This window comes from Suricata suricatta, chromosome 9, assembly GCF_006229205.1.
Source record: "Suricata suricatta isolate VVHF042 chromosome 9, meerkat_22Aug2017_6uvM2_HiC, whole genome shotgun sequence".
Classification (NCBI taxonomy): Eukaryota; Metazoa; Chordata; class Mammalia; order Carnivora; family Herpestidae; genus Suricata; species Suricata suricatta.
This window is the reverse complement of record NC_043708.1, coordinates 35,290,345-35,311,773: the sequence shown is the minus strand read 5'-3', so window position 1 is coordinate 35,311,773 and position 21,429 is coordinate 35,290,345. Positions and strand designations below refer to the sequence as shown.

The following is a 21,429-nucleotide window of genomic DNA, read 5'->3' as shown; positions in this document are numbered from 1 at the left end:
TTTGCAAGTATCTTCTCCAATTCGGTAGGTTATCTGTTTTGTTGACTGTTTCTTTGCTATGCAGAAGCTTTTTGTTTTGACATAGACACAATAGTTTATTTTTGCTTTGGTTTCCCTTGCCTTAGGAGGCATATCTAGGAAGATATTGTTGAGGCTGATGCCAAAGTGGTTACTGCCTGTGTTCTTCTCTAGAACTTTTATGGTTTCAGGTCTCACATTTAGGTCTTTAATGTATTTTCAATTTATTTTTGTGTATGGTGTAGGAAAGTTTCGGGGAGCCTGAGTGGCTCAGCTGGTTAAGCATCCAGCTCTTGACTCATGATTTAGGCTCAGATCACGATTTCATGGTTTGGGAGATCGAGCCCCACATTGGCTCCATAGAGAGCATAGATTCTGCTTGGGATTCTCTCTCTCTCTCTCTCTCTCTCTCTCTCTCTCTCTCTCTCTCTCTCTTTCTCTCTCTCTCTCCCTCTCTCCCTCTTTCCCTCTCTCCCTCTCTCCTTCTCTCCTCTGCCTCTCCCCTGCTGCTCACACTCTCTTTCTAAAAATAAAAAAATAATAAAAAAAGGAAAGGAAAAAAGTGATCCAGTTTCATTCTTTTGCATGTAGCTGTCCAGTTTTCACAACACCATTTGTTGAAGATACACTTGGTCAATTTTTTTTTTTTTTTTAGTTTTACTTATTTAAGTAATCTCTACACCCCATGTGAGACTCAAACTCACAACCCTGAGATCAAGAGTGGCATGATCTTCCAGCTGAACCAACCAGGGGCTGGTTAAGTGGCAGATATTTTTGGCTAAATTAGAAAACAGAATGCATGGCAATAAATTGTTTACTACATCAATGTTTTTGTTTGTTTCTGAAATTCTAGGATGTAGTTGCTATTGAAACTGAAGTAAAATCAATGGAGAAAAAAGCTTCAAAAATCAAAGCTATCCTCTTATCAAAAGAAATATTTGACTTTTCACCTGAAGAACATCTTAAGCATGGGGAGGTAAGTATGCATGGATCAGTATTAGAAATATTCTCTTATAATACTTATTATGTTTATGTTTTAAACATGTTTATTATTTATTATGCTTTTTAAGGTTTTATTCTTGAGAGAGAGGGAGAGGGAGAGAGAGAAAATGAGCATGAGCGGGGGAGGGGCTGAGAGAGAGAGAGAGAGAGAGACACACACACACACACACACACACACACACACACACAGAATCTGAGCTGTCGGCACAGAGCCCGACATGGCACTCGAACTCACAAGCCATGAGATCATGACCTGAGCTGAAGTCAGACACTTAACCAACTGAGCCACCAAGGCACCCCTATTATTTATTATATTTTGAAATATGTAATAATGTGATCTGATTAAAAAGTACTTAGCCTTGCCAGAGAATTAGCAAAATAAAGTCGAAAACTAGATAGAAATGACAAGAAGTATCATGTTTTAAATTATATAGTATTCTCTGTACAAAGAGAATTGTTCTATAGGTTGTTTTCTTTCATTGAATCTTTCCTAAAAACTTCAAAGTTTGGAAGTTTTACTATCAAGTCAAATCCGGGTGTTTAATAGTTCAAGGGCTTCAACCTCTAAGTCAGGAGAACTGGGTTCCAGACCCGGCTACACTGCTGACAGGCTGTGTGACTTAGAGCAGTCAGTTAGCATTTCTTGGACTCTCCTATTGTACACTGGCATTGTGGTAAGGGTCCTGGATGGTCACAGTGTATCAGAGCTTCCAGCACAGGACCCGGGACAAATTCAGCAGCACACAGACACCGACTCCCCCCAGCCTAGCGGATAACAGCGTTTGCTTTGGAATCAGGCAGGCCTGGCTTCAACTCCCAGTCCTCCCTCCTGGCCTCCTCGGGGTCCTCTAACTTCCTTGAACCCTATTTCCTTACTGTGAAATGGCAGTTCCAATACCCACCTCCCAGGGTCGTTGTGAGGATTAAAGACAGTGATAGATAGGAAGTTCTTAATAAAAGGAATAATCTCTTCTCACGTATAGATTATGTGAGTCCAGATTTTTACAGGTCAGATGTCATTAAAGCAAAATATAATTATACTTTTGGGACTTGGGGAATTTGGCAGGATCGTTCAATTCAATGAGCATCTTTAGAGGGCCTGCCCTGTGGGAAGCCCCACGCTGCGTGCAGTGGCTGTGGAAGCCAGTAAGAGGCAGAAACTGCCCTTGCGCAGCTCCCTGCCTGGTGGCACAAAGCAAAGCAACAGTTGTTCAGAGAGTCAGGGAGAGAGAGAAGGAAGGCAGGGGCGCTCCAAACGCAGAACTTGGAGCTGGCGGGCTACTCTTGCCTCAGGTCTTCTCTCCAGAGACCTTTTACTGGCAGAATACAAGTAGCCTAAGAGTTCTTTTCTATCTGAATCAAGGAAGTGCTTTAAAAATCAACATTTAGGGGCACCTGGGTGGCCCAGTCCGCTAAGTGTCTGACTCCTGATTTCGACCCAGGTCACAATCCCACAGTTTGTGGGTTCAAGCCCTGCATCAGACTCTGCACTGGCAGTGCGGAGCCTCCTTGTAATTCTCTCTCTCTTCCTCTCTCCCTGCCTCTCCCCAGCTTGTTCTTTCTCTTTCTCAAAAAAAAAAAAAAAAAAAACAACCAAAAACTTAAAAAAAATTCAAAACTGTAGATTAAAGACTAAATCATACAGTATTTTAATTTTGAACAGATTCAGCAAGCGGCTATTTCTTTTCATTAATGTACCCTGCTTCTCTGATAATTAAGGTCATCCTTGAAAACATACGTCCCATGAAGAAAACCATTGCTGAAATAGTATCTTACCAAGTAGAACTGAGGTTGCCCCAAACAGGAGGGAAACCTCTTCCTGTGTTTCAGCGGACGAACCAGCTTTTACAAGATATAAAATTGTTGGAAAATGTGACTCAGGAACAAAACGAGTTATTAAAGGTGAGCCGTGGATGATAATAGTCAACTTTATTGGCTGAAAATGTTCGGCAAAAGCTGGCTTGGTTTTCAGTTTTAATGGTTGGGCTGGTGAGATTCCCATGACCACAACATGCTGCCTTTGTTGATTCTTTCTGGTCTCTTCTGGATAAAGGAGAGTATCTTACTGCTCAAATAAGGCTAAGGTGATTTTCCCTGTTCTTCTTTGGTTGAAGGCATTAAAGCATAATTATGATCTGCTTAAATCTGCTGTGCAATTATTGAAAACACGTGTGGGTAAATGCTGTGGCGAGAAGCTTGAACTTGAGCAGTCTATTTGCAAACCTCGCGAGACCCTTACAGTAACGAGCACCATATCTCTTGGTCACTTTCCCATTAATCATCTTATTTTATTTTCACACATAGGGGCACTTTGCCACTTTCTTTTTGAATAGAAGGAGACAGGACTCGGAAGCTTAGATCACTTGCTGAAAGACCACCGAGTTAACTTGTGTCCAGATTCATTTGTGTACAAATAGGACAAGAATTTGAGTTTCTAGACTCCTGGTATCATTCATTCTTCATATCAGCGTCTCTTCCTTCTAAAGGATGACATCTTTCAGCATCTCCCAGAGGACTTTTTTAAAATTCTTATGTTTTGATTGATTTCCAAGCTCAATCAGGAATCATTATTAGATAGAAATTACATTTTTCTTTGATTTGCATTCTTAAATTAACAACCACTTTCACAAGAAGAGGAAGTTGCTAAAAAAAAAAAAGTCTTAAATTCCACAGACTTTTCAAGTCTGATGGTGGATCCTACACCCTACTGCCGTGCCCCCCTGCCCCCCCCATCCCCCACCACCTGCTTTTCCTGATGAGGTCGGTTGGGATGGGGGAAAACATTATTTTCCATCCTTCCTGACCACTACCTAATTATAGGGAGAAAGCTGCTGTCTATTTCTCCCTCTTCAGTTTCAATCCCATTTAGCCAGCTACTCTGTGTTCTCTGGAGATTGGAAGATATTGTAATCTCTGGTTTGAGTCTCAACTCATATAATCTCTCTCTCCTGGCTACTCATCAGCTGATGTCATTTCCTAGCACCACAGGGAGAAAAAAGATCTGGCACTCTTTGTACTACGTTTTAATATTATAAAGAGAAGAAAACAGAAAGTTATACAATTTGATCTATCGTGTTTAATCTTTTTTGTGCTTTATTGGTTTCCTGGTAAGGAAAAGAAAATAACAGTTGTAACTATGGTTTTAAGGGGTTTCTTCGCAGGATGAGAAGGGGAACGTAGAAGAGCAAATTATATTTTGTGCCAAATAAGGTATCAAACTGTGCTGCTAAAATTTTCCAGGTAATTGTGTTCACAGAAATCAGATGTCATCTCATACATTTCAAAATTAAGTAAGACACTGGTAATGAAAATCATTAGAATCTGGTGCATTTCTTTCACCAGAAAGAATATTTCTGGATATTCTAAGAGCCCTCACTGGAAAACGACAAATTATTGGGGTGAGGGGTTGGGTAATAGGGTGTAGCTCATTACTGAGGGCTGGGTAACAGGTGTGTGCAGCGACCCGTCATTATTTCAGCCCGCAGCCAAAATTATGGTTAAATATTAAAGAAAATGCAAGGAAGAATTTTGTGTTGGCCAGAAACTTTGCAGTTTTAACAGGCATTTGCTTCATTGCGTAGCATAGCAAGGAAATATTTATACTTTATCTTCCTGTCATACTTTGATCATACAATTTAGTACACAGATAGGTTCGAGCTCCATTTCTTTCTTAACTCTAGATTTAGTGTATTATTCTGGTTAATTTTGCCTTTTCCTGCAAACTCAGACGCTCTTGTACCCTGCACCTCTTACTCATAAAATGTACATCACAGATCCCAAGGGATACCCAGTGAGGCTATGACAGGAATGGAAAAATTCATCTCTCAATTCAGATGCCCTTTCCTCTCTGAATCAGTAATGTTACCCCTCTAACATGGAAATCATCTCATAGAACGTGCACTAATCTAGCATGTATGACATACCAGCAATTTCATAGAACTTGGCAACTTGATGTTAATATGCCCTAAAATACTTCCCAGAATAAGCCCACTAGACTGGAAATACTTAACAGAAAAGGCGTGACTCATTATGCTTGTGCTCCAAGCACTGCTCAAGGTGTCCTGGCATCTAGTAGAACAAGAAAGTCAGGTGCCAGCTTTACAGATGTTTCTCTCTGTATTGAGGCTACCATTTCCTAATGCAATCAATATGGGTTTGTATTTGCTGTCATTAATTGAAACTTGTCGTAGGGATGGACATTGGAAGGAACCCATTAATCTAGTCCTTAGATTATGACAAAGATTCTTCTTTTGGGGGGGTTATTTTATAGATAGTCATAAAACAGACTAATGAATGCAACGAGGAAATAGAAAATTTGAAGCAGATCTTAAATAATTATTCAGCTGAGTTCTTCCATGAACGTGTCTCACCAGACCAAACGGCCAACCTACCGCAGGGACAGGTATGTTTGTTTCATTTGTTTGAGCAGTTCCTTCAATCACTTACTAAACCATTGGTTTCTAAAGCCTTTGTGATGGTCCAGTGTATTTCCTACTTCTCTCTTCCAGTTGAAGGTATATTATGTATATATTTACTTTATACATTCCTATTCCATAAAATAGGTGCCTTGGGGTCTGAATTTGCTCTGCTATGGAAGAAGCTGATGTAACACAGGAAATCTGGGCAACCTGGCTTTACGTCTAGCTTTCTGAAATAGGGGTCAGGTAGTGTGGGCAGGCTGGGCTTCAAGGGTAAAGACCCTGACCACTGTTGTCATGAAGAGTGTCATAGACTCGGTAAGTAGCATTTCCGCATGTCACAACTAACAATATCCTGTGGACCATTACAGTGGGGTGTATGTTTAACCCTCTATTGCTAGAGATTTGTTTTTTAGTCTTTGTTTTCAAATTAGTACTTCTATAACAAAAAATCCTGATTGTGTCCCAAGGATCGTAAAGAGCCATCAAGTTGGTTTGGGCAGGTGATTGCTATGGTATTCAAAGCCAGATTACAACACTTGCTAGCTGTGACCTAAGGCAAATAGTTTGGCGGAAGGGGGGGGGGGTGCCAAGGTGATACACCTATTAGGTGTTGGACTCAGCAAGGCCGACTCAACAATAAAGACTCAGTATTACAAATATGTCAGATTTCCCATTACATTAAAAAATTGGAGGACCCCAAAGAGCTTTTGTTTATATGAATCATATCCACTGAGATAGAAAGAAATGAAAACTCAGAAATGTAAAAATAATTTAGTTTATTTTAAAATAACAATAATAGGGGCACCTGGGTGGCTCAGTCAGTTGAGCATCAGGCTTTGGCTCAGGTCATTATCTCACAGTTCATGGGTTCAAGCCCCATGGCAGGCTCTGTGCTAATAGCTTAGAGCTTGGAGCCTGTATTCAGATTCTGTGTCTCCCTTTCTCTCTCTGATCCTCCCCTGCCCACACTTTCTCGCTCTCAAAAATAAATAAAACATTTAAAAAAATTTAAATAACGATAATAAACTTATTACATGTTGGTAGAAATAATGTATCTTTTTTTGGAAGAAAATTACATTTTCCAAAAGAAAATGTAGTGAGAAGAGAATTTTATATTTTTGCAAATCGCTTAAATGGTGTGGTAGAAGATAGCTAGGTTCTCCTTGGCTCTACATTCCATCTACTGAAGTATGTAGTTTTGTTTGAAGTGTATAAAAACAGTCCAACCTCTCAACAACATGCACTTGAAAAGAAAGGAATGTTTTAATAACCCTTCTGAATAATTGTGAACACTCTTTGAAACTTTACTAAACTCCAATAAGCAGAAGTTACTCTTGGGTTTGCTGCTAAATGGAATCCCAAGGCCTGTCAATGAACTTTGCATTTACTCTTACATTAAGATCCTTTGGGCTGTTTGTACATTGAATGGATCTTCCAACTATGCATGGTTTTATGATGTCATGCTCGGTTATTTGAAAAATATTGTTTTGCTAGTTACATAGACCCTCCAAATATATCAACATTTCAGTCATCAGTGTTAAAAATTCACATTTATTAATATTAACATTTATCTCTTCAGTAAAATCTGTTGGTGTTTATATATTTGTATAGCTTAGGAGCTGTTTGTTCCCAAGAAAAAATAGCGTTGTATGAAAAAAAAATGAGTAGTTCAGCTCAAAACTTAAATAAATCACACAGAACCTTTCTTCAGCTGTCATACTTGAGCACACAGTGGGAGAGATTTATGCGTGCTTTCCGCTTGTGTCCTACAGAATATTAGAAATGCATGTTCTTTCTCTAGGGTATTCTTTTTTTTTTAATTTTTAAAATTTATTTTTGAGAGACACAGAGAGACAGCGCGAGCCCAGGAGGGTCAGAGAGAGGGAGACACAGAATCCAAAACAGGCTCCAGGCTCCGAGCTAGCTGTCAGCACAGAGCCCAATGCGGAGCTCGAACCCACAAACTGCGAGATCATGACCTGGGCCGAAGCCGGACGCTTAACTGACTGAGCCCCCCAAGCGCCCTTCTAGGATATTCTTAAGTGAACTGACTTTTTCTTTGTTTTGTTTTGTTTTTACAGTTAAGCACATGAGAGTGAATAATCTAGGGATGTCCCTGCCTGGGTTCATACAAAGTGTCAGTAGTTTTACCCACCATTGCTTTTGTCTTATCATATAGTGAAAAATGTCAGAGTGAAAAGGGCAAATAACATTTTAGTATTATTATGAAAATGATCTTGACCTCCTAGAATGTGAACCCCCAGCAGTCTGCAGATGTAGTTTTGAGAATGACGGCCCTGTGCCCTACTGTGTCTCCATAAGTCTGGCATGCAGACTTTTCTTTTTCTCTTAGGGTTCTTCTAATGGCCGTGGTATTATGTCTACCGGGAGGCATCATCCCTCTGAAACTTAGTGTATTATATGCAATGGACACACAGCACTGCCAACTCCTTTTTAATTCAGTTGTCCCTTCCCAAAGCAATCACAGGAAGTTTAACTTCAGACAGACGAGGGTGGTTGGTGCCAGAACGTGTGCAGGAGCAGGAGACCATGGGGTGGGATGTCCGGAAATCCAGGTCTGTGCTCTGTCACTGGCTAGCTGCGGCCCTGGAGAAATCACCTCTCTGGACTTCAGAGCCCTCACTTATACGTGGAGACACATTACGTTTCTCTGTTAAAAAAAAAAAAGGGAATGATTCTATGAATGTGTGCAGGATGGATGGATCGATAGATCGAAAGAAGGAACAAATGAACAGGAGTTTAAGGGCTCTGTTAGGAACAAAATTCCAATACATGAAGCTCTGCTGATAAGGAGCAGGTTGTGTTCTGATGCAGCATCCAGTGCAAGGCTCGAGCAGAGATGGAATGGAGCCTTTCAGGGGTGCTAGACAGGAGGATTCTCTCTTTTTTTTTAATGTTTTATTTATCTTTGATACAGGAGAGACAGAGCATGAGAGGGGAAGGGTTAGAGAGAGGAGACACAGAACTGGAAGCAGGCCCCAGGCTCTGAGCTAGCTGTCAACACACTGCCTGACGTGGGGCTCGAACCCACGAACGTGAGATCTGACCTGAGCTGAAGTCAGAGGCTTAACCGACTGAGCCACCCAGGCGCCCTGAGGGGAGGATTCTCGATCAGACCTGCTCTCTCCTCCAAATCTAGAATTGTGTAATTCTGTATTTGTCTTAGACGGACAGGGCAATTTTACTTCTATCACATATGAGACATTTTATATTCCCACACATCAATCATACAAAATTTTTAAAAATTGTTTTTAATGTTTATTCATTTTTGAGAAAGAGAGAGAGCACATGCGTGAGAGCAGGGAAGGGCAGAGAGACGTGGGGGACAGGGGATCCGAAGCCAGCTCTGTGCCGACAGCAGAAAGCCCCAGGTGGGGCTCAGACTCACGAACCATGAGATCATGACCTAAACCTAAGTCAGACGCTTAACCGACTGAGCCAGGAAGGTGCCCCCAATCATACACATTTTTAAAGTAACATTATAAAGCTTGGAATCATCTGTCCGTGATTCCCATGGTTAGTTACACTTCACACTACCTTTATTTGCTTGTTTATTCCCATTTGGTAGGAAACTTTGTAAGAAAATAAATGAATTCAGTAATTTTAAAGAAGGCTTCCAAAGCAATCATGGGCGTGTGAGTTTTCTCACCCTGTTTTCTCTCCATGGTTCTTGAATGTTAGTCTGCTTACAGATCTCCTGAGAAGCTTTCCGGGCCCTGACTCTGTGAATTCAGGTAGTCAGTCCTGTTGCCCCTAGATCGGGGGCTGTGTACCCCAGGCCCCCGAGAAGCTTGTTACAAATCTCTGAGCCTTGGCTTGACCCACCCCGCCTCCCAGAGAATTGATTGACCAAGTGTCAGGTGAGGCTAAGTCATCCGATAGGTGAGCTCATAAACCCTCACTAGGTCATTTGGAAATGCTGCCAGGATGGGGAGGAACCGTACTGTGGCAGATACTCGCTCCTGGCTATGCCCGCCGAACAGCATAGGAAACTCGTCATGCCTTGTACCGAATGACGCAAGCTCCCGGGGGCATGCATGGGCCTCAGACCACCCAATGCAATGCCAGCTCTCTCTCTGCACAGGGAGAAATGGAAGGTATGAAACAGCAGATTCTGAGTTTGAACCAGAAGAAAGAGGACCTGTTGGTGGACCTGAAGGCTGCCATACTAAACCTTCACCAGCATTTACAGCGAGACCAGCAAGAGTTAGAACAAGAAATGCCATCAACCGGACCATCAGAAGAGGAAGGAGTGGTCGAGAGGGAAGGTTCTGAGTGGAAGGTGGGTAGGACTTTAGCCTTCAGCTGGTCCCGCTTTTCACGAGAGTATTAAACTGGTGTTATTTTTTCACCTGAAAGACCTATAGTATCTATGTTGATGGCCTAAAGGAGCTTTTTAAAGTGGAGATTCTGTGCTTGAGATTGTTCACTCGGGAATATACACCCTTGGGGTGTGCCTGTTCTGGGATCAACCTGAAAATCTTATGCCCGAGTTTCTGAAGGAGGTGTGTATGGAATTCCCCAGAAGGTGGGTGGGGGCCACCCGTGATGTGTCTTGTTCCTAATCAATCAGCCCAGTGCAAACTCAGAAATGGACCCAGCACTGCTCTAAGCCCCGAGTCCACACCAGCGGATCACATTCTCAACTGATGGGTGCGAGGCCAGGGAGGGCAATGCAGGTGAAAGTGATCAAAGATTTGACCGAGTCCTGTTATTTGGTGGGGTGAGCTGAAGGTTGCCTCACCCAGAGGCTACTTGGGTGGGTGGCCATCTTGAGTGAAGTGAGTAAACAATCAGCTGCATAAAGCACGGCCAGGCCAGGATCCTGACAACGTTGAACCGCAGCCCGGCTACAAGCATTTGTGCTGTGCCTTTCAGCTGAACAAAACAAGTTCCATGTCTTTCCTGCCAGCGCTCAAGGAAGAGGCGGAAGAGAGCTCCCTGAAGAGTGAAGTAAGGAACACGATTTTCTCATCATGTTTTTGTTAGAACCGAAATCTCTAAAAGAAAGTCAAGGGGAAGCTCTTAAAATGAATAGGAACACAAGGATTTTTAAATTGAATGCTGATGTTTTATAAGGGCAATTGAAGCTGTTCTCTTACATTATTAACGTTAAGTGCATCTGAATCTACTTCATGCCTGAGTGGGATAAATGTAATCCAGACACACTTGTTGGCATATGGGAGAAGATGAAGTTCTCTGTCGTATCCTGACTTCTGAGTCCATTCCCTGAAATTTTGAGAGTATGTTGTCTGGTGGGCACTTCTGGTGTGCTCTTTAGAACTTTATTTTACCAGATTTCTTTTTTAGTCTAGGACAGCATTGCCAAGGATATGAAGAGTTGCGTTAGCAACTAATCCTTCTACTAATCATTACCACTTCCTTAGAACTGATTGCAAGAGGCATTTATAGTTGTCTTTTCTGGTATCAGTTTCCATTTCTTACTTTAAAAACAAAAGGTACAGCGGGTCTTGTGCCAAAAAGAAGAAAATTGCAGCAATTTATAGTCTTTCTATCTCACATGTAATCACTAGACACTTTCTGTGTTCATTTTATGGATTGTTAAATAGCTCTATTGTCACACAGAACCACCTGCTTTCCTATAGGCTAGGACACCCTGGAACTGAGCGGTAGGACGAGGGAGCACAGGCTAACTGTAGCTCGGTCCACCAGACACCTTCGTAATCTGACTATGCCCCTTCACGGCGGAGGCGATTGTGAGAACAGAGGAGGTCCGGAGCCCAGAATAGAGTGTGCGGCAGTGTGGTTCTAATTTAAGACCTGTGTTTGCCTCTGAGCTGATATATTTATAATAACCATTGTTTGTCTCTGACAGTAGCCAGAATCCATGTTCATCAGACTGTGATTAAAAGCAGATTAAATTCCTAAAGCATGGTTTTAAAGATCCTTTTTGAGTGCTGTGAGCTAACTTCCAACTTTTCGGAATATCTTTTAGGTTTGGGAAGACCAGCGTTTAGACCCCTATGATTTAGTTAGCCAAAGAAAGAGATGAAAAATAGAGGGAGAGGGGGAATTAAGGGCTACAGTCCTGCTTGGTGAGCTGAGTTTTGTATGAGAGATGAGTAGGATGCTATTAGGATGGTAGGAAATTACCTCTTTGCTAATTAGTTGGTTGCTGTGTTAGAATGGAGACAAGAAAGCAGAGCCATCTTCCGGGTCTTGGTCTTCACTCTGGAGGCATGACAAGGACGTGGAGGAAGATAGAGCGTCCTCGTCCTCTGGAACCATCATTCAGGTAACACTGAACGTAATACATTTAGTGGTTGGGGGCTGGCAGGGATAGTAAGGGAAGTAAGACAAAAGAATTTCTTATTTGAAACATTGCTTAGGGAGGGAACCTGCTTGGGCTGAATTTTTTTTTTTTTTTAAGTTTTCACCATCACCTCTGCACCAATTCAAAAACAGCCAAGTACTTATTATTTGCAGTCCTATTGTGTACTCAGAGATAGAGTGTTTTGTGAGCACTTCAAATGTGAGAATCCAGACTAACAAAACAGATAACTCAAAGGAGCCCCTCTTCTAAAGGTTCGCTGCAGTGTTCCCAAGCATCTCTAGAAGTAATTGTGGTGAGGAGAAGCCCCATAATCCTGTTTTTGAACAAAGTTGTACATAATGTGTATTAATGTCTCTTTTGCTCTTTATGACCTTCCAAATCTTCTCCAACCTCTCAAACTGGAGGGCAAATACCTTTAACTTAGAAAATCACTGTAAATTAATGTGAAAAGGATGTTTTCCCCTTGTTCCTTTAACACCCCAGCATCGTTATGATCCATACGCCTCCTGCTTCCGTCTCCTGTCCAGGGCTACCCTCTGCCCCAGCCCCCAGGCTGGTCCTTTCATGAAACCTCAGCACAGGGCTCTGCCGGCACCTGCAGCTCCAAACTCTGCCTCTTGACCGGCTCCTTTTCCTCTCCGTCTGAGAAGTTCTCAGTCTCCCCCTCCCCAGGAGGTAGACTTCCTCCTCGTGCACAAAGGTCATCTCGCTTCGACCTCCTCCCGGAAACGTTTGCTTTTCCTTCATTCTGACAGTAACTCACTTATGACTTCCCCACATTTTTAGGTGTACACCTGACATGGGTTGGTGAATGGCAAGAACATTCATCTTTTACATTTTTATGCCCTTTACTGGGCTCAACATACCTGAAGGCACTGACTTTCTTGATCCTGCTTCCGGGTCAATCAGTTAGTGCACTGCTTCTCATTCACCTCTAAAAAAATCTTTACTTGGCGTCCTCACCTTTGGCCCCTTTTGTAATCAAGTTTTTGCCCCGGCTCTATTCAGACTGCCATTGACCTTCTGGAACATCAGTTTAGTGCCTTTTTATTTGTCCTAAGCTTTATTGATCTCTCCAGCATTAGACACACTTGATCTTAGCCAAAAGGCCCAGAAGCGATACTCTCCAGCATTAGACACTATTGACATCTCCTCCTTCCTGAAATGAGGGATCCTTTGACTTGCTTAATTCCGCCGTTTCTGCTCTCACCCTCCTGCAGCCCCTCCCCCATCACCTTCCCTCACCCCATCCCGGTGATGGTAGACATTCGCCCAGCATTCTGTTCTCTTCCTCCTCCTTTCCCTCAGAGCAGTTTTATCTCCTCCCACAGGTTTGGTCGTCCTTCTGTGCCAGCGATCCCCCATCAGCTCTCTTGTCTTGACTGCCTTTAACCGTGTTTTCCGTTTTTACCTTCCTGATAGGTTTCTCTTTTTGGATGTCTTTTCTTCATCTCAAACCCATTTTATCAACTTTCCTTCAAAACTAGTTCCTCCCAATTTCTCGATGTCTCTTTATAGTGCCACTATTTCCTCAGAGTCTAAGACAATCTTCAGTCATCTTAGAAACCTCACTTCTCCTACCTTTCATGTCTAATCAGTGGCTGCGTGATGTCCATTTAATCTTTACATCCTTCTCCTCCTCCCATGATTTTGCCATCATCTTACTCCAGGCGATTGTGACTTCTGCCCCGGACTTTTGGAGTAGTCTTCTAATTGAGTTTACAGCCTCCAGTTATTTTTCCTAAAATAAAATAGGCATCTTCTACCGTAGTAACTAACGACTTTTCCTAAAACCATTACTGCTATGCTGAAATCTTTCATGGATTCTGATTAGCTCCTGAGTAAAATGCATTCTTAGCCTGGCATCCCAGACTCTTCGTGAGCTTGACCTCCCTTTCCAATTTAACCTATGCTTTACCTTTAGTTCTTGGTTCAGACCTTTCTAATAGCAGCTATTGTTTTCAGTACAAGAAGCTGACAAGTAACTAACATTTTGTTAGGAACTGCTAGATGCTTTGTTTACATCACCTTGTTTAGTAACCACATGCATTTATATTCCCACTTTAAAGACAAAGTAAGTGAGGCTCAGAGGTTCCCAGTTATCTTGTCTAAGATCATGCAACTTATAAGTAGACCAATCAAGATCGGTCGATTATTACATCCACATCTTTCCCACTGCGTGATGCTAATTATTTGTGTATATATCATTTCCCCATTGTTTAACTTTGGTTAACTTAATAAATGGGAGTGCTGGATCAAAGTATATATCCATTTAGAGTGTAACGCACATTATCAGACTGCCCTCTTATAAAGACTATATCGATTTTATTCCTGCCAGGAGTACATGAAAACACCTCTTTCTTTTTTAAAGTTTATTTATTTTGAAAGAATCAGAGACAGTGTGAATAGGGAGGGGAGGGGAGGGGAGGAGAGAGAGAGAGAGAGAGGGGATCCCAAGCAGTCTCTGCCCTGTCAGTGCAGAGCCCGATGCCCGATGTGGGCTCGAACTTACAAAACTGTGAGATCCTGTGAGATTGTGACCTGAGCCAAAACTGAGAGTTGGACACTTAAACGAAGCCCCAAGAAATGCTTCTTTCTTGACCTCAAGCTGATATTGGATATTTTCAATTTTAGCTAAACTTATCCATTGGTTTAAGTTACATTTATATTCTAAGATTATTAAATATCTCTTTAAGTGTTCATTGATGTTTGTATTTTATGAACTGCTTGTTCATGCCATTTGACTTTTTCTCTACATAGGGGTTGAGAAAATACTAATATAATAAAATATAATATACTAATATATTAAGAATATTAACATGCTGTAAGCTGTTATCCAGTCTGTTATTTCATTTTTAATTTAGGGTATGATGCTTTTTGTGGTTAATACTATTACTTTTTAGATTGCTAATACCAGCAGTCTTTCCCTTTATTTTCATGCTTTAAAAGTCCTTCCCCACTCATAGATTAGAAAAGATTCAATCTTTTTTTCAAGAGTTTTTAGGGTATAAGTTTTATATTTAATTATTAGATGCAATTAGAATCCATTATTAGAAGTAAGACAAGGAGGGGCACCTGGGTGGCTCAGTCTTGGTTAAGCGACTGACTTTGGCTCAGATCATGATATCACGGTTTGTGGGTTCAAGCCCCACATTGGGCTCTGTGTTGACAGCTCAGACCCTGGAGCCTGCTTCGGATTCTGTGTCTCCCTCTCTCTCTTTCTCTTGGCCACTCTCCTGCTCACACTTTCTCTCAAAAACATAAACATAAAAGCAAAAACAGTTTCTTTAAAAAAGAAGACAAGGATTCAGTTATATTTTTTATGAAATACCTGAGTAGTTCCCAAATTTAGTAAATTAATCTTTTCCCCTTTTATTTGAAAGGCCTTTATCATATCATTTAATTTTAGTTCTCCTATTAATCTACTTAAATACAGAATTCTGTAGATTTCCTTGTATGTTCCTCATTTGCTAGAGAGCTTTGGAAACTTTAAGTCTTTCATATAAAGACAAACCTGAGGAAGTTGATTTTTTTCCCCCCTAACAAACAAACTTTTCTCTACATGGGCTTGACTTTTCTGGACATTTCCGCAACCGGAATGTAACATGAGCTCGCGCAGGGAGAGTAACTTAATGGCAGCAAAGGCAGGAAGGTTTCTGGACCTCTAGTTCTTTTCTTTACAGGAGGCTACTGAGAAAATCAGCACATGTGAGAATTCTGTGGCACAAATTCTTGCCCCAGACTCCGTAAATGCTGAGCAAGACCCAGAATTTTCCCTGAGTCCCAACCAAACAGAAGAGGTAAGTCCTTGTTGGTAGCAAGCAAACTGCTCAGGCCCCTGGACGAGCACCCAGGGATGACTAGCTTTCTGTGTTGTGCAATACTTTGTATATCAAGCCAAGAGTTCTTTGTGAACTTTAATATCTTCATATGGGCTGTGAAGCTGCAGAACTGGAAGATTTGTCAATGATGTTGACATAGAAAATAAACATGGCACACAACGACAGAGCATTTCCTGCTCGCTCCCTATTTGTCAGGGTGAACGAGCCTTTCCGCTAACTATTCCTTCTGTGGATATAACTTATGGTCCTGGACGTGGAGGGGAGCTAATGTTGATTAATTGCATGCCCCATAGGAAGGATTTAGATTTGCTGCTTGCTTCTCAGGTTAAATACAGTAGATTAATACCTACCATAGTTTACAAATGAGGGACTTGAAATGTAAAGAGTGAAAGTACAGCTGGTGAATGGAGGAGTGAGGAGTCAAACCTAGAATATTCCAGACTGCCTTCAGAAGTTGAACGTTTCGTACTGAAAGATGTGAAGTCAGGTAGGTTGGCCTCAGGATATGCCGCCACCCTACCACCCCGGTGGCATGGCTAGTGTTGATGCGGGTGCAGTTGGGTATTGCCCTTGAGTCCGGCAATCCTGCATTTTAGAACAAGTGTATGTGTGGTGGCACTGGCGGGGGGAGACTTGCAGGTGTTTGTGGGATTGACTGTAAAATATGAAGGGGTCAATTTAAAAGGTTGGTATTTTGGTGTGAAACACAGCCACCGCCAGAAAATTAGCTTGCATGTTAACAAATCCTGTTACTTAAATCAGTGATGTGTTGCTGCAGATGCCACGCAGTAGGACCTACAGTGAGAGGCTGACTGGGACATGAGAGTGTTGGCACAGTCACATGAAGAATGTGGACTTGGAGACCCCACAGCGTAATGAAATCAGGGACTGGATCCTGGCTCTTCTTACTTTTTGGGTGACCACAGGCATCTGAATAATCTCTCAATGCCTCAGTTCCCTCATCCGTACACGGAGTAATAGGGACTAGTGGCGGGAGATAGCTTAGCATGGTGGCCGGGCCCTCGAGCCCAGCAGAGGCTTAGGGATTAGGGGGTAGAAATGACCTAATTCTCTTTAACAAGAAACTGTGGTGATACTTTTTAGCCCCCCAAAATGTATAGTCATAAAACATCCACTTAAATCTTTTTTTGATTTTAGAATTTGGGGCTATCATTTAGAGAAGCCAGGGGTGTGATTGTGGGGAAGACTGTGGACTCTAGGTTAAAAGGCCACATGACCCGTGGGCGAATGACTTGCGTCGGGGCCTGAGCTTCTGTGAAGCGATGCGGTGAACAGGGAGGTGTGTGAATTGCTTAAGCGTTAATGAACGTGGGTTCCTTAGATTATAAAAGAGGTGGATGAACTGGTTACTGGCAGGTTTCCCAGGCCACCTTTAGCTGTTGCGGTTTCTATGGTTGCAAGTATTCCTTTTTTTTTTTTTTCCTTCCCATTCACCTTTGGATTCTTTTCCGTTTTAAATAACTAGCAAATAAAGCCCAGATTAGTTATCCAGCTTCCTTGTTTTCTGATTAATTCAGCAAGTTAGTGAAAAAGCAAAGAAATTCGATATTGCCATTAAACAATGTGTGTGGATTATATGATAGGTACTCAAATCGTGTTTTTGAATAAATAACAAAGGTGGATGGTAAATATGTTATTACAGACTGATTAATTAACATTAATGATTATTATCTCAGGTGACCAAAAAATAGAGGATCCTAAAATCTTTGCCACTAAGATCTAGCAATACCTGAAAACTAGAAGACAGTCAGATGACTAGGCAGTAAAATCACCCAAGTGTTGCTTTTTTTTACAAAGTCAGAATTAAAGGACACCTGAGTGGCTCAGGGGGTTAAGCATCCGACTCTTAATTTCAGCTCAAGGCATGATTTGACGTTTGTGAGTTCAAGCCCCACTGGGGGCTCTGCACTGACAGCATGGGGCCTGCTTGGGATTCTCTGTCTCCCTCACTCTCTGCCCCTCCCCTGCTTGCTCTCTATCTCTGTCTCTCTCAAAACAAATAAACATTAAAAAAAAGTTAGAATTAAAAAAGAAAATTGAAACGAGCTGAATCCAAGTATAGCCCCAACTAAGCAGAGAAACACAGCAAGGGAAGACTTTCGTAAGAAGGGGATTCTTTAAAAAAATCTTGATGAAGGCAAGGGAGAAGGAGCATTTTGGCAGAAAAGAGCAAACATATGTGAAGTTCATAGATAGTCAAGGGGAACAAATGCAAGCCAGCTTTCCTAATACTCACTATGTGTGAGAAAAAGGAATATTTTCATACCCTACATGTTTTTGTTACCACCCGCCTATTTTGTTTACTTCCGTTGTACCAAAAGCTCTGTTTAAACAAAATTCTACAGACATTGGGAAATGTGCGTTTGCGTTGAGGGAGGCGGTATGTTTGTGAACACTCCCATTAGAAATTTGTGGCCCAAGGAGCGCCTGGGTGGCTCAGTCGGTTAGGCGTCCGGATTCTGCTCAGGTCATGATCTCACGGTTCATGGGTTCAAGCCCCGCATCGGGTTCTGTGCTGACAGCTCAGAGCCTGGAGCCTGTTGCAGATTCTGTGTCTCCCTCTCTCTCTGACCCTCCCCTGCTCAAACTATCTCTGTGTCTCTCAAAAATAAATAAAAAAAAAATAAATTTGTGGCCAGAATCGTGCTTTATTAGATGCTAATATTAGCAGAGTCTAATATAGGAAACATCGTACTTCATCATAATCATAATTGATAAAATACTTATCGAGATAAATTTTTTAGCACAAAAGGTGTTCTGTGTAAAAAAAAAAAAAAATTTCTTATCCCTAAAGGAATTTCTCTAGAATGGTCGATAAATCCTTCAATATTCTGGAAAACGATATTGGAAGCAAATAGGTCTCTGTATCAAATCCTCTTTTACTTCCAAATGGAAAATCTCTAATATATTATTAATAGAATACCTTGACTTGGTATCTGGAAGAAAGTTTTCTTTTGGGTTGATAAGCAACCCAGGTGTTTCCGTGTCAACAGAACATGTCCTACATCGTGCTTTCTTCTACGATAAGCATCGACTCCTTAATAATATTTGAATATCCTGAGTATGGATGGTGAAAATTTGTTTCACTATTCTCTCCGAAGGAAAGGAGAAAAATTTCCAGGTGACTCCACTGAAGCTCGTTACTTGACTCAAGCTACTTTTACTAGGGAGAAATTTAAATGAGTAGCAGCATGTATGTTAGGGAGGAAAAAGCGCTAAAATACTTTCTAATCTACTTGTTCACTGTGTGGTGTATATCCTTGTATCCCAGCCCGTGTGTAAAGAGCCCTTTTTTCTGTTTGATCAGAGCTCACAGCAATGTAAGCATTGCCTAATCATGTGTCACACATTCAAACACTGGCCAATTCGCTGAAGAGTTGCAGACACACACACTCACATGCACACCCTCTCCCTCACGCTCACCTGTCTCCCGGGGCCACTTGCTGGTTAATGAACTGCGAACCCATTTGCGCCCTCCGAGCCCGGGAACACTACCTGTGTACATGCAAATCGGCTGCTTGGAAACCTGGGGCACCCGGTCACGTGGTTGTTGCTATGCGTGTGGAGGTGCGTTTCTCCTTTCTCTTTCATTCTTCTTCTGCCCTTATTTGTTTTCTTTTAACTGGGGAAATGCTGCAAGTTCAGAGGTTCTTGTAAGCTCAACGCTGAAAACTTTGGACTCCATGGTTTTTCACTGCTGGATTATCTTTGGGTTTACCTTAGGGTGCCACACCTCCTCCCAAGGCTGCGGCTCTGGGCTTTTCTGACGAGCAAGGAGCCTTCGAGGCCACGGTGGAGAAACCTAGACCTGAGCCTGCGGAAATCCTCCATGCCTGCAAGACCCAGGTGGCTGAGCTGGAGCTGTGGCTGCACCAAGCCAACGTGGCATTCGAGCCGGAAACATTAAATGCAGACATGCAGCAGTTGGTGGAACAGCAGCTGGTAGGGTGCCAGGTAAGGCCGATGGGCTGGCGTTCATGGCCTGCCTCTTCACCAATCACCTCCCAAGACTGGGTGACTTTCTTTTAAAGCAACAGTGTGCTGCTTTCTTTTCCTGTGACCCTCGTGTATATCTTGGCCTCGACTTTTTGTTCTCAGGATAATTCTTTGAGATTTATGTAAGCAGAGCAGTTGGAGAGACAGTAGTGGCTAAGAGTTCTAGAATCTAGAGTCCAATCCAGCTCCATCACGTTGACTATGAACTTGAGGACATTAGCTTTTCGCCTCATTTTTCTCATGGGGTAGGTTTTCACCTAGGACTTTGTCAGGGTTAAATGAGATAAGGTAGGGGCAACTGGGTGGCTCAGTTGGTTAAGCATCCAACTTCGGCTCAGGCCATGATCTCTTGGTTCGTGAGTTTGGGACTTGTATCGGGCTCTGTGCTGCTGGCTCGGAGCCTGGAGCCTGTTTCAGATTGTGTGTCTCCCCCTCTCACTGCCTTCCCCTACTAGCGTGCACTCTCTCCAAAAAATAAACAAACATTTAAAAAAATAATAATGTAGAAGAACCAGTGGCTGGTGTATCAAGCATATAAGAAGTGCTCAATAAATGCTGTTATTTATATTCATAATATGTTGTTCCAATTTTCATTTGTCTGAAATGAACCTGAATGTCCTTATTTGCAAGATTACAGGTACAGCATAAAAGGGCTTTGCTGCCATTTTACTATGAAGAGTCCTCCTTTTTCTCAGGGCTGCGGGGTGGGGGAGAGACAGGAATATAAACTTACTTGCCTTTAGTTACATTGAGTAATATTGCTGGCTCAGCCCAAAGGTTGGGATCTCTGTATCCCTCCAGAGAGCAGCTAGAAAGAATGACGACATCACGGCACCATAATTGAGTGTCACAGCAGCTGAGATGTCTTCCCCACGGGTGTATAGACCAGCCTTGGCCTGATGTCTGTGCCTCATTGGCTCACTTGTCTGCCGCAGTGGACACCAGGAAAGAAGACTTCCTCACAGAGTACCCCAGGACACTGGCCTGGCCACAGGGTGCTCCTCCCACTATAGCCCATTTTGGGGTCAGAGGGAACCCAGCCTTGCTCATCCTTTCTCCACTCAGACCCCCGGTCTTACAGTATCCAGTGCCTGCCTCTTGTGAGGGACCCAGGTGGTCAGGCTGACCTCCCTTCCCAGGAAGCTCCCCACCTGTGACCCCAACAGTCAGCTCTTGATGGGGTGGGTTCACTTAAATACTAGCACTACTGCTTGGTCTAGATGATGAGGCACGGGAGAGTCTGGAAAAGACGTAGTGTACTATTTATTGCACAGGGCAACATTGTGCTAAGTTGAACCTAAACTGTCGGAGATGTTGAATCCCAGCCACTTGAAGCCATCTAGGATAGATTTGCCAATTGGGTAGATCCTATGCTAATTTCTAGATCACTGAGAGTATCCCTTTCTGATGGCGCTTGTCGTGAGTTCAAGTATTTGGGGGCTGCTCAAGGGAAGGACACAACCACAAGGTGGCAGTAGCGTGCAGCAAGCTTTATTTGGCCAACATTTCAGCAGGATCTCAAGACATGGGGAAGTCCCTGTCTTCAGGAGCCCTTTAGAGACTGTCGCTTGGGTTGGAGGTGGGACCATGACCTGGAAGGGGAGGAGGGCAAAGGAACACTCAGGGGAGCAGGGAATCCAGAGGTCTAGGTGATGTCAGAGAGTTCCAAAGGGCAGCAGAGGCTAGGGTCTTCTGGAGCCCCAGAGTTCGTCTTAACCCTAGCGGGCAGATGGAGGGTCCCACTTTGAGTTTGGTGCCAGTAATGTTGAGCTAATGGTTCTGTCCTGCTGTGAAAAAATAAGCGACATAGGGA

General features: G+C 42.6%; 1 protein-coding gene and 1 long non-coding RNA gene across 2 annotated transcripts in view; one reads left to right on the top strand and one right to left on the bottom strand.

The window, feature by feature from the left end:
• SYNE2 (spectrin repeat containing nuclear envelope protein 2) overlaps positions 1 to 21,429 on the top strand; it is a 231,749-nt gene that overhangs the window by 113,874 nt on the left and 96,446 nt on the right. The window contains exons 50-57 of the mRNA XM_029952525.1: positions 872 to 994; positions 2,740 to 2,922; positions 5,291 to 5,422; positions 9,547 to 9,744; positions 10,341 to 10,415; positions 11,608 to 11,718; positions 15,441 to 15,557; positions 19,344 to 19,574. Coding sequence (XP_029808385.1) covers positions 872 to 994; positions 2,740 to 2,922; positions 5,291 to 5,422; positions 9,547 to 9,744; positions 10,341 to 10,415; positions 11,608 to 11,718; positions 15,441 to 15,557; positions 19,344 to 19,574 — 1,170 coding nt within the window. The remainder of the gene's footprint in view (positions 1 to 871; positions 995 to 2,739; positions 2,923 to 5,290; positions 5,423 to 9,546; positions 9,745 to 10,340; positions 10,416 to 11,607; positions 11,719 to 15,440; positions 15,558 to 19,343; positions 19,575 to 21,429) is intronic.
• On the bottom strand, positions 7,883 to 19,543 carry LOC115302591. Its single transcript, XR_003913545.1, has 3 exons — positions 19,339 to 19,543; positions 11,577 to 11,753; positions 7,883 to 8,112 (listed from the first exon to the last, which is right to left on the bottom strand). It is a non-coding gene; the product is annotated as an uncharacterized LOC115302591 (long non-coding RNA).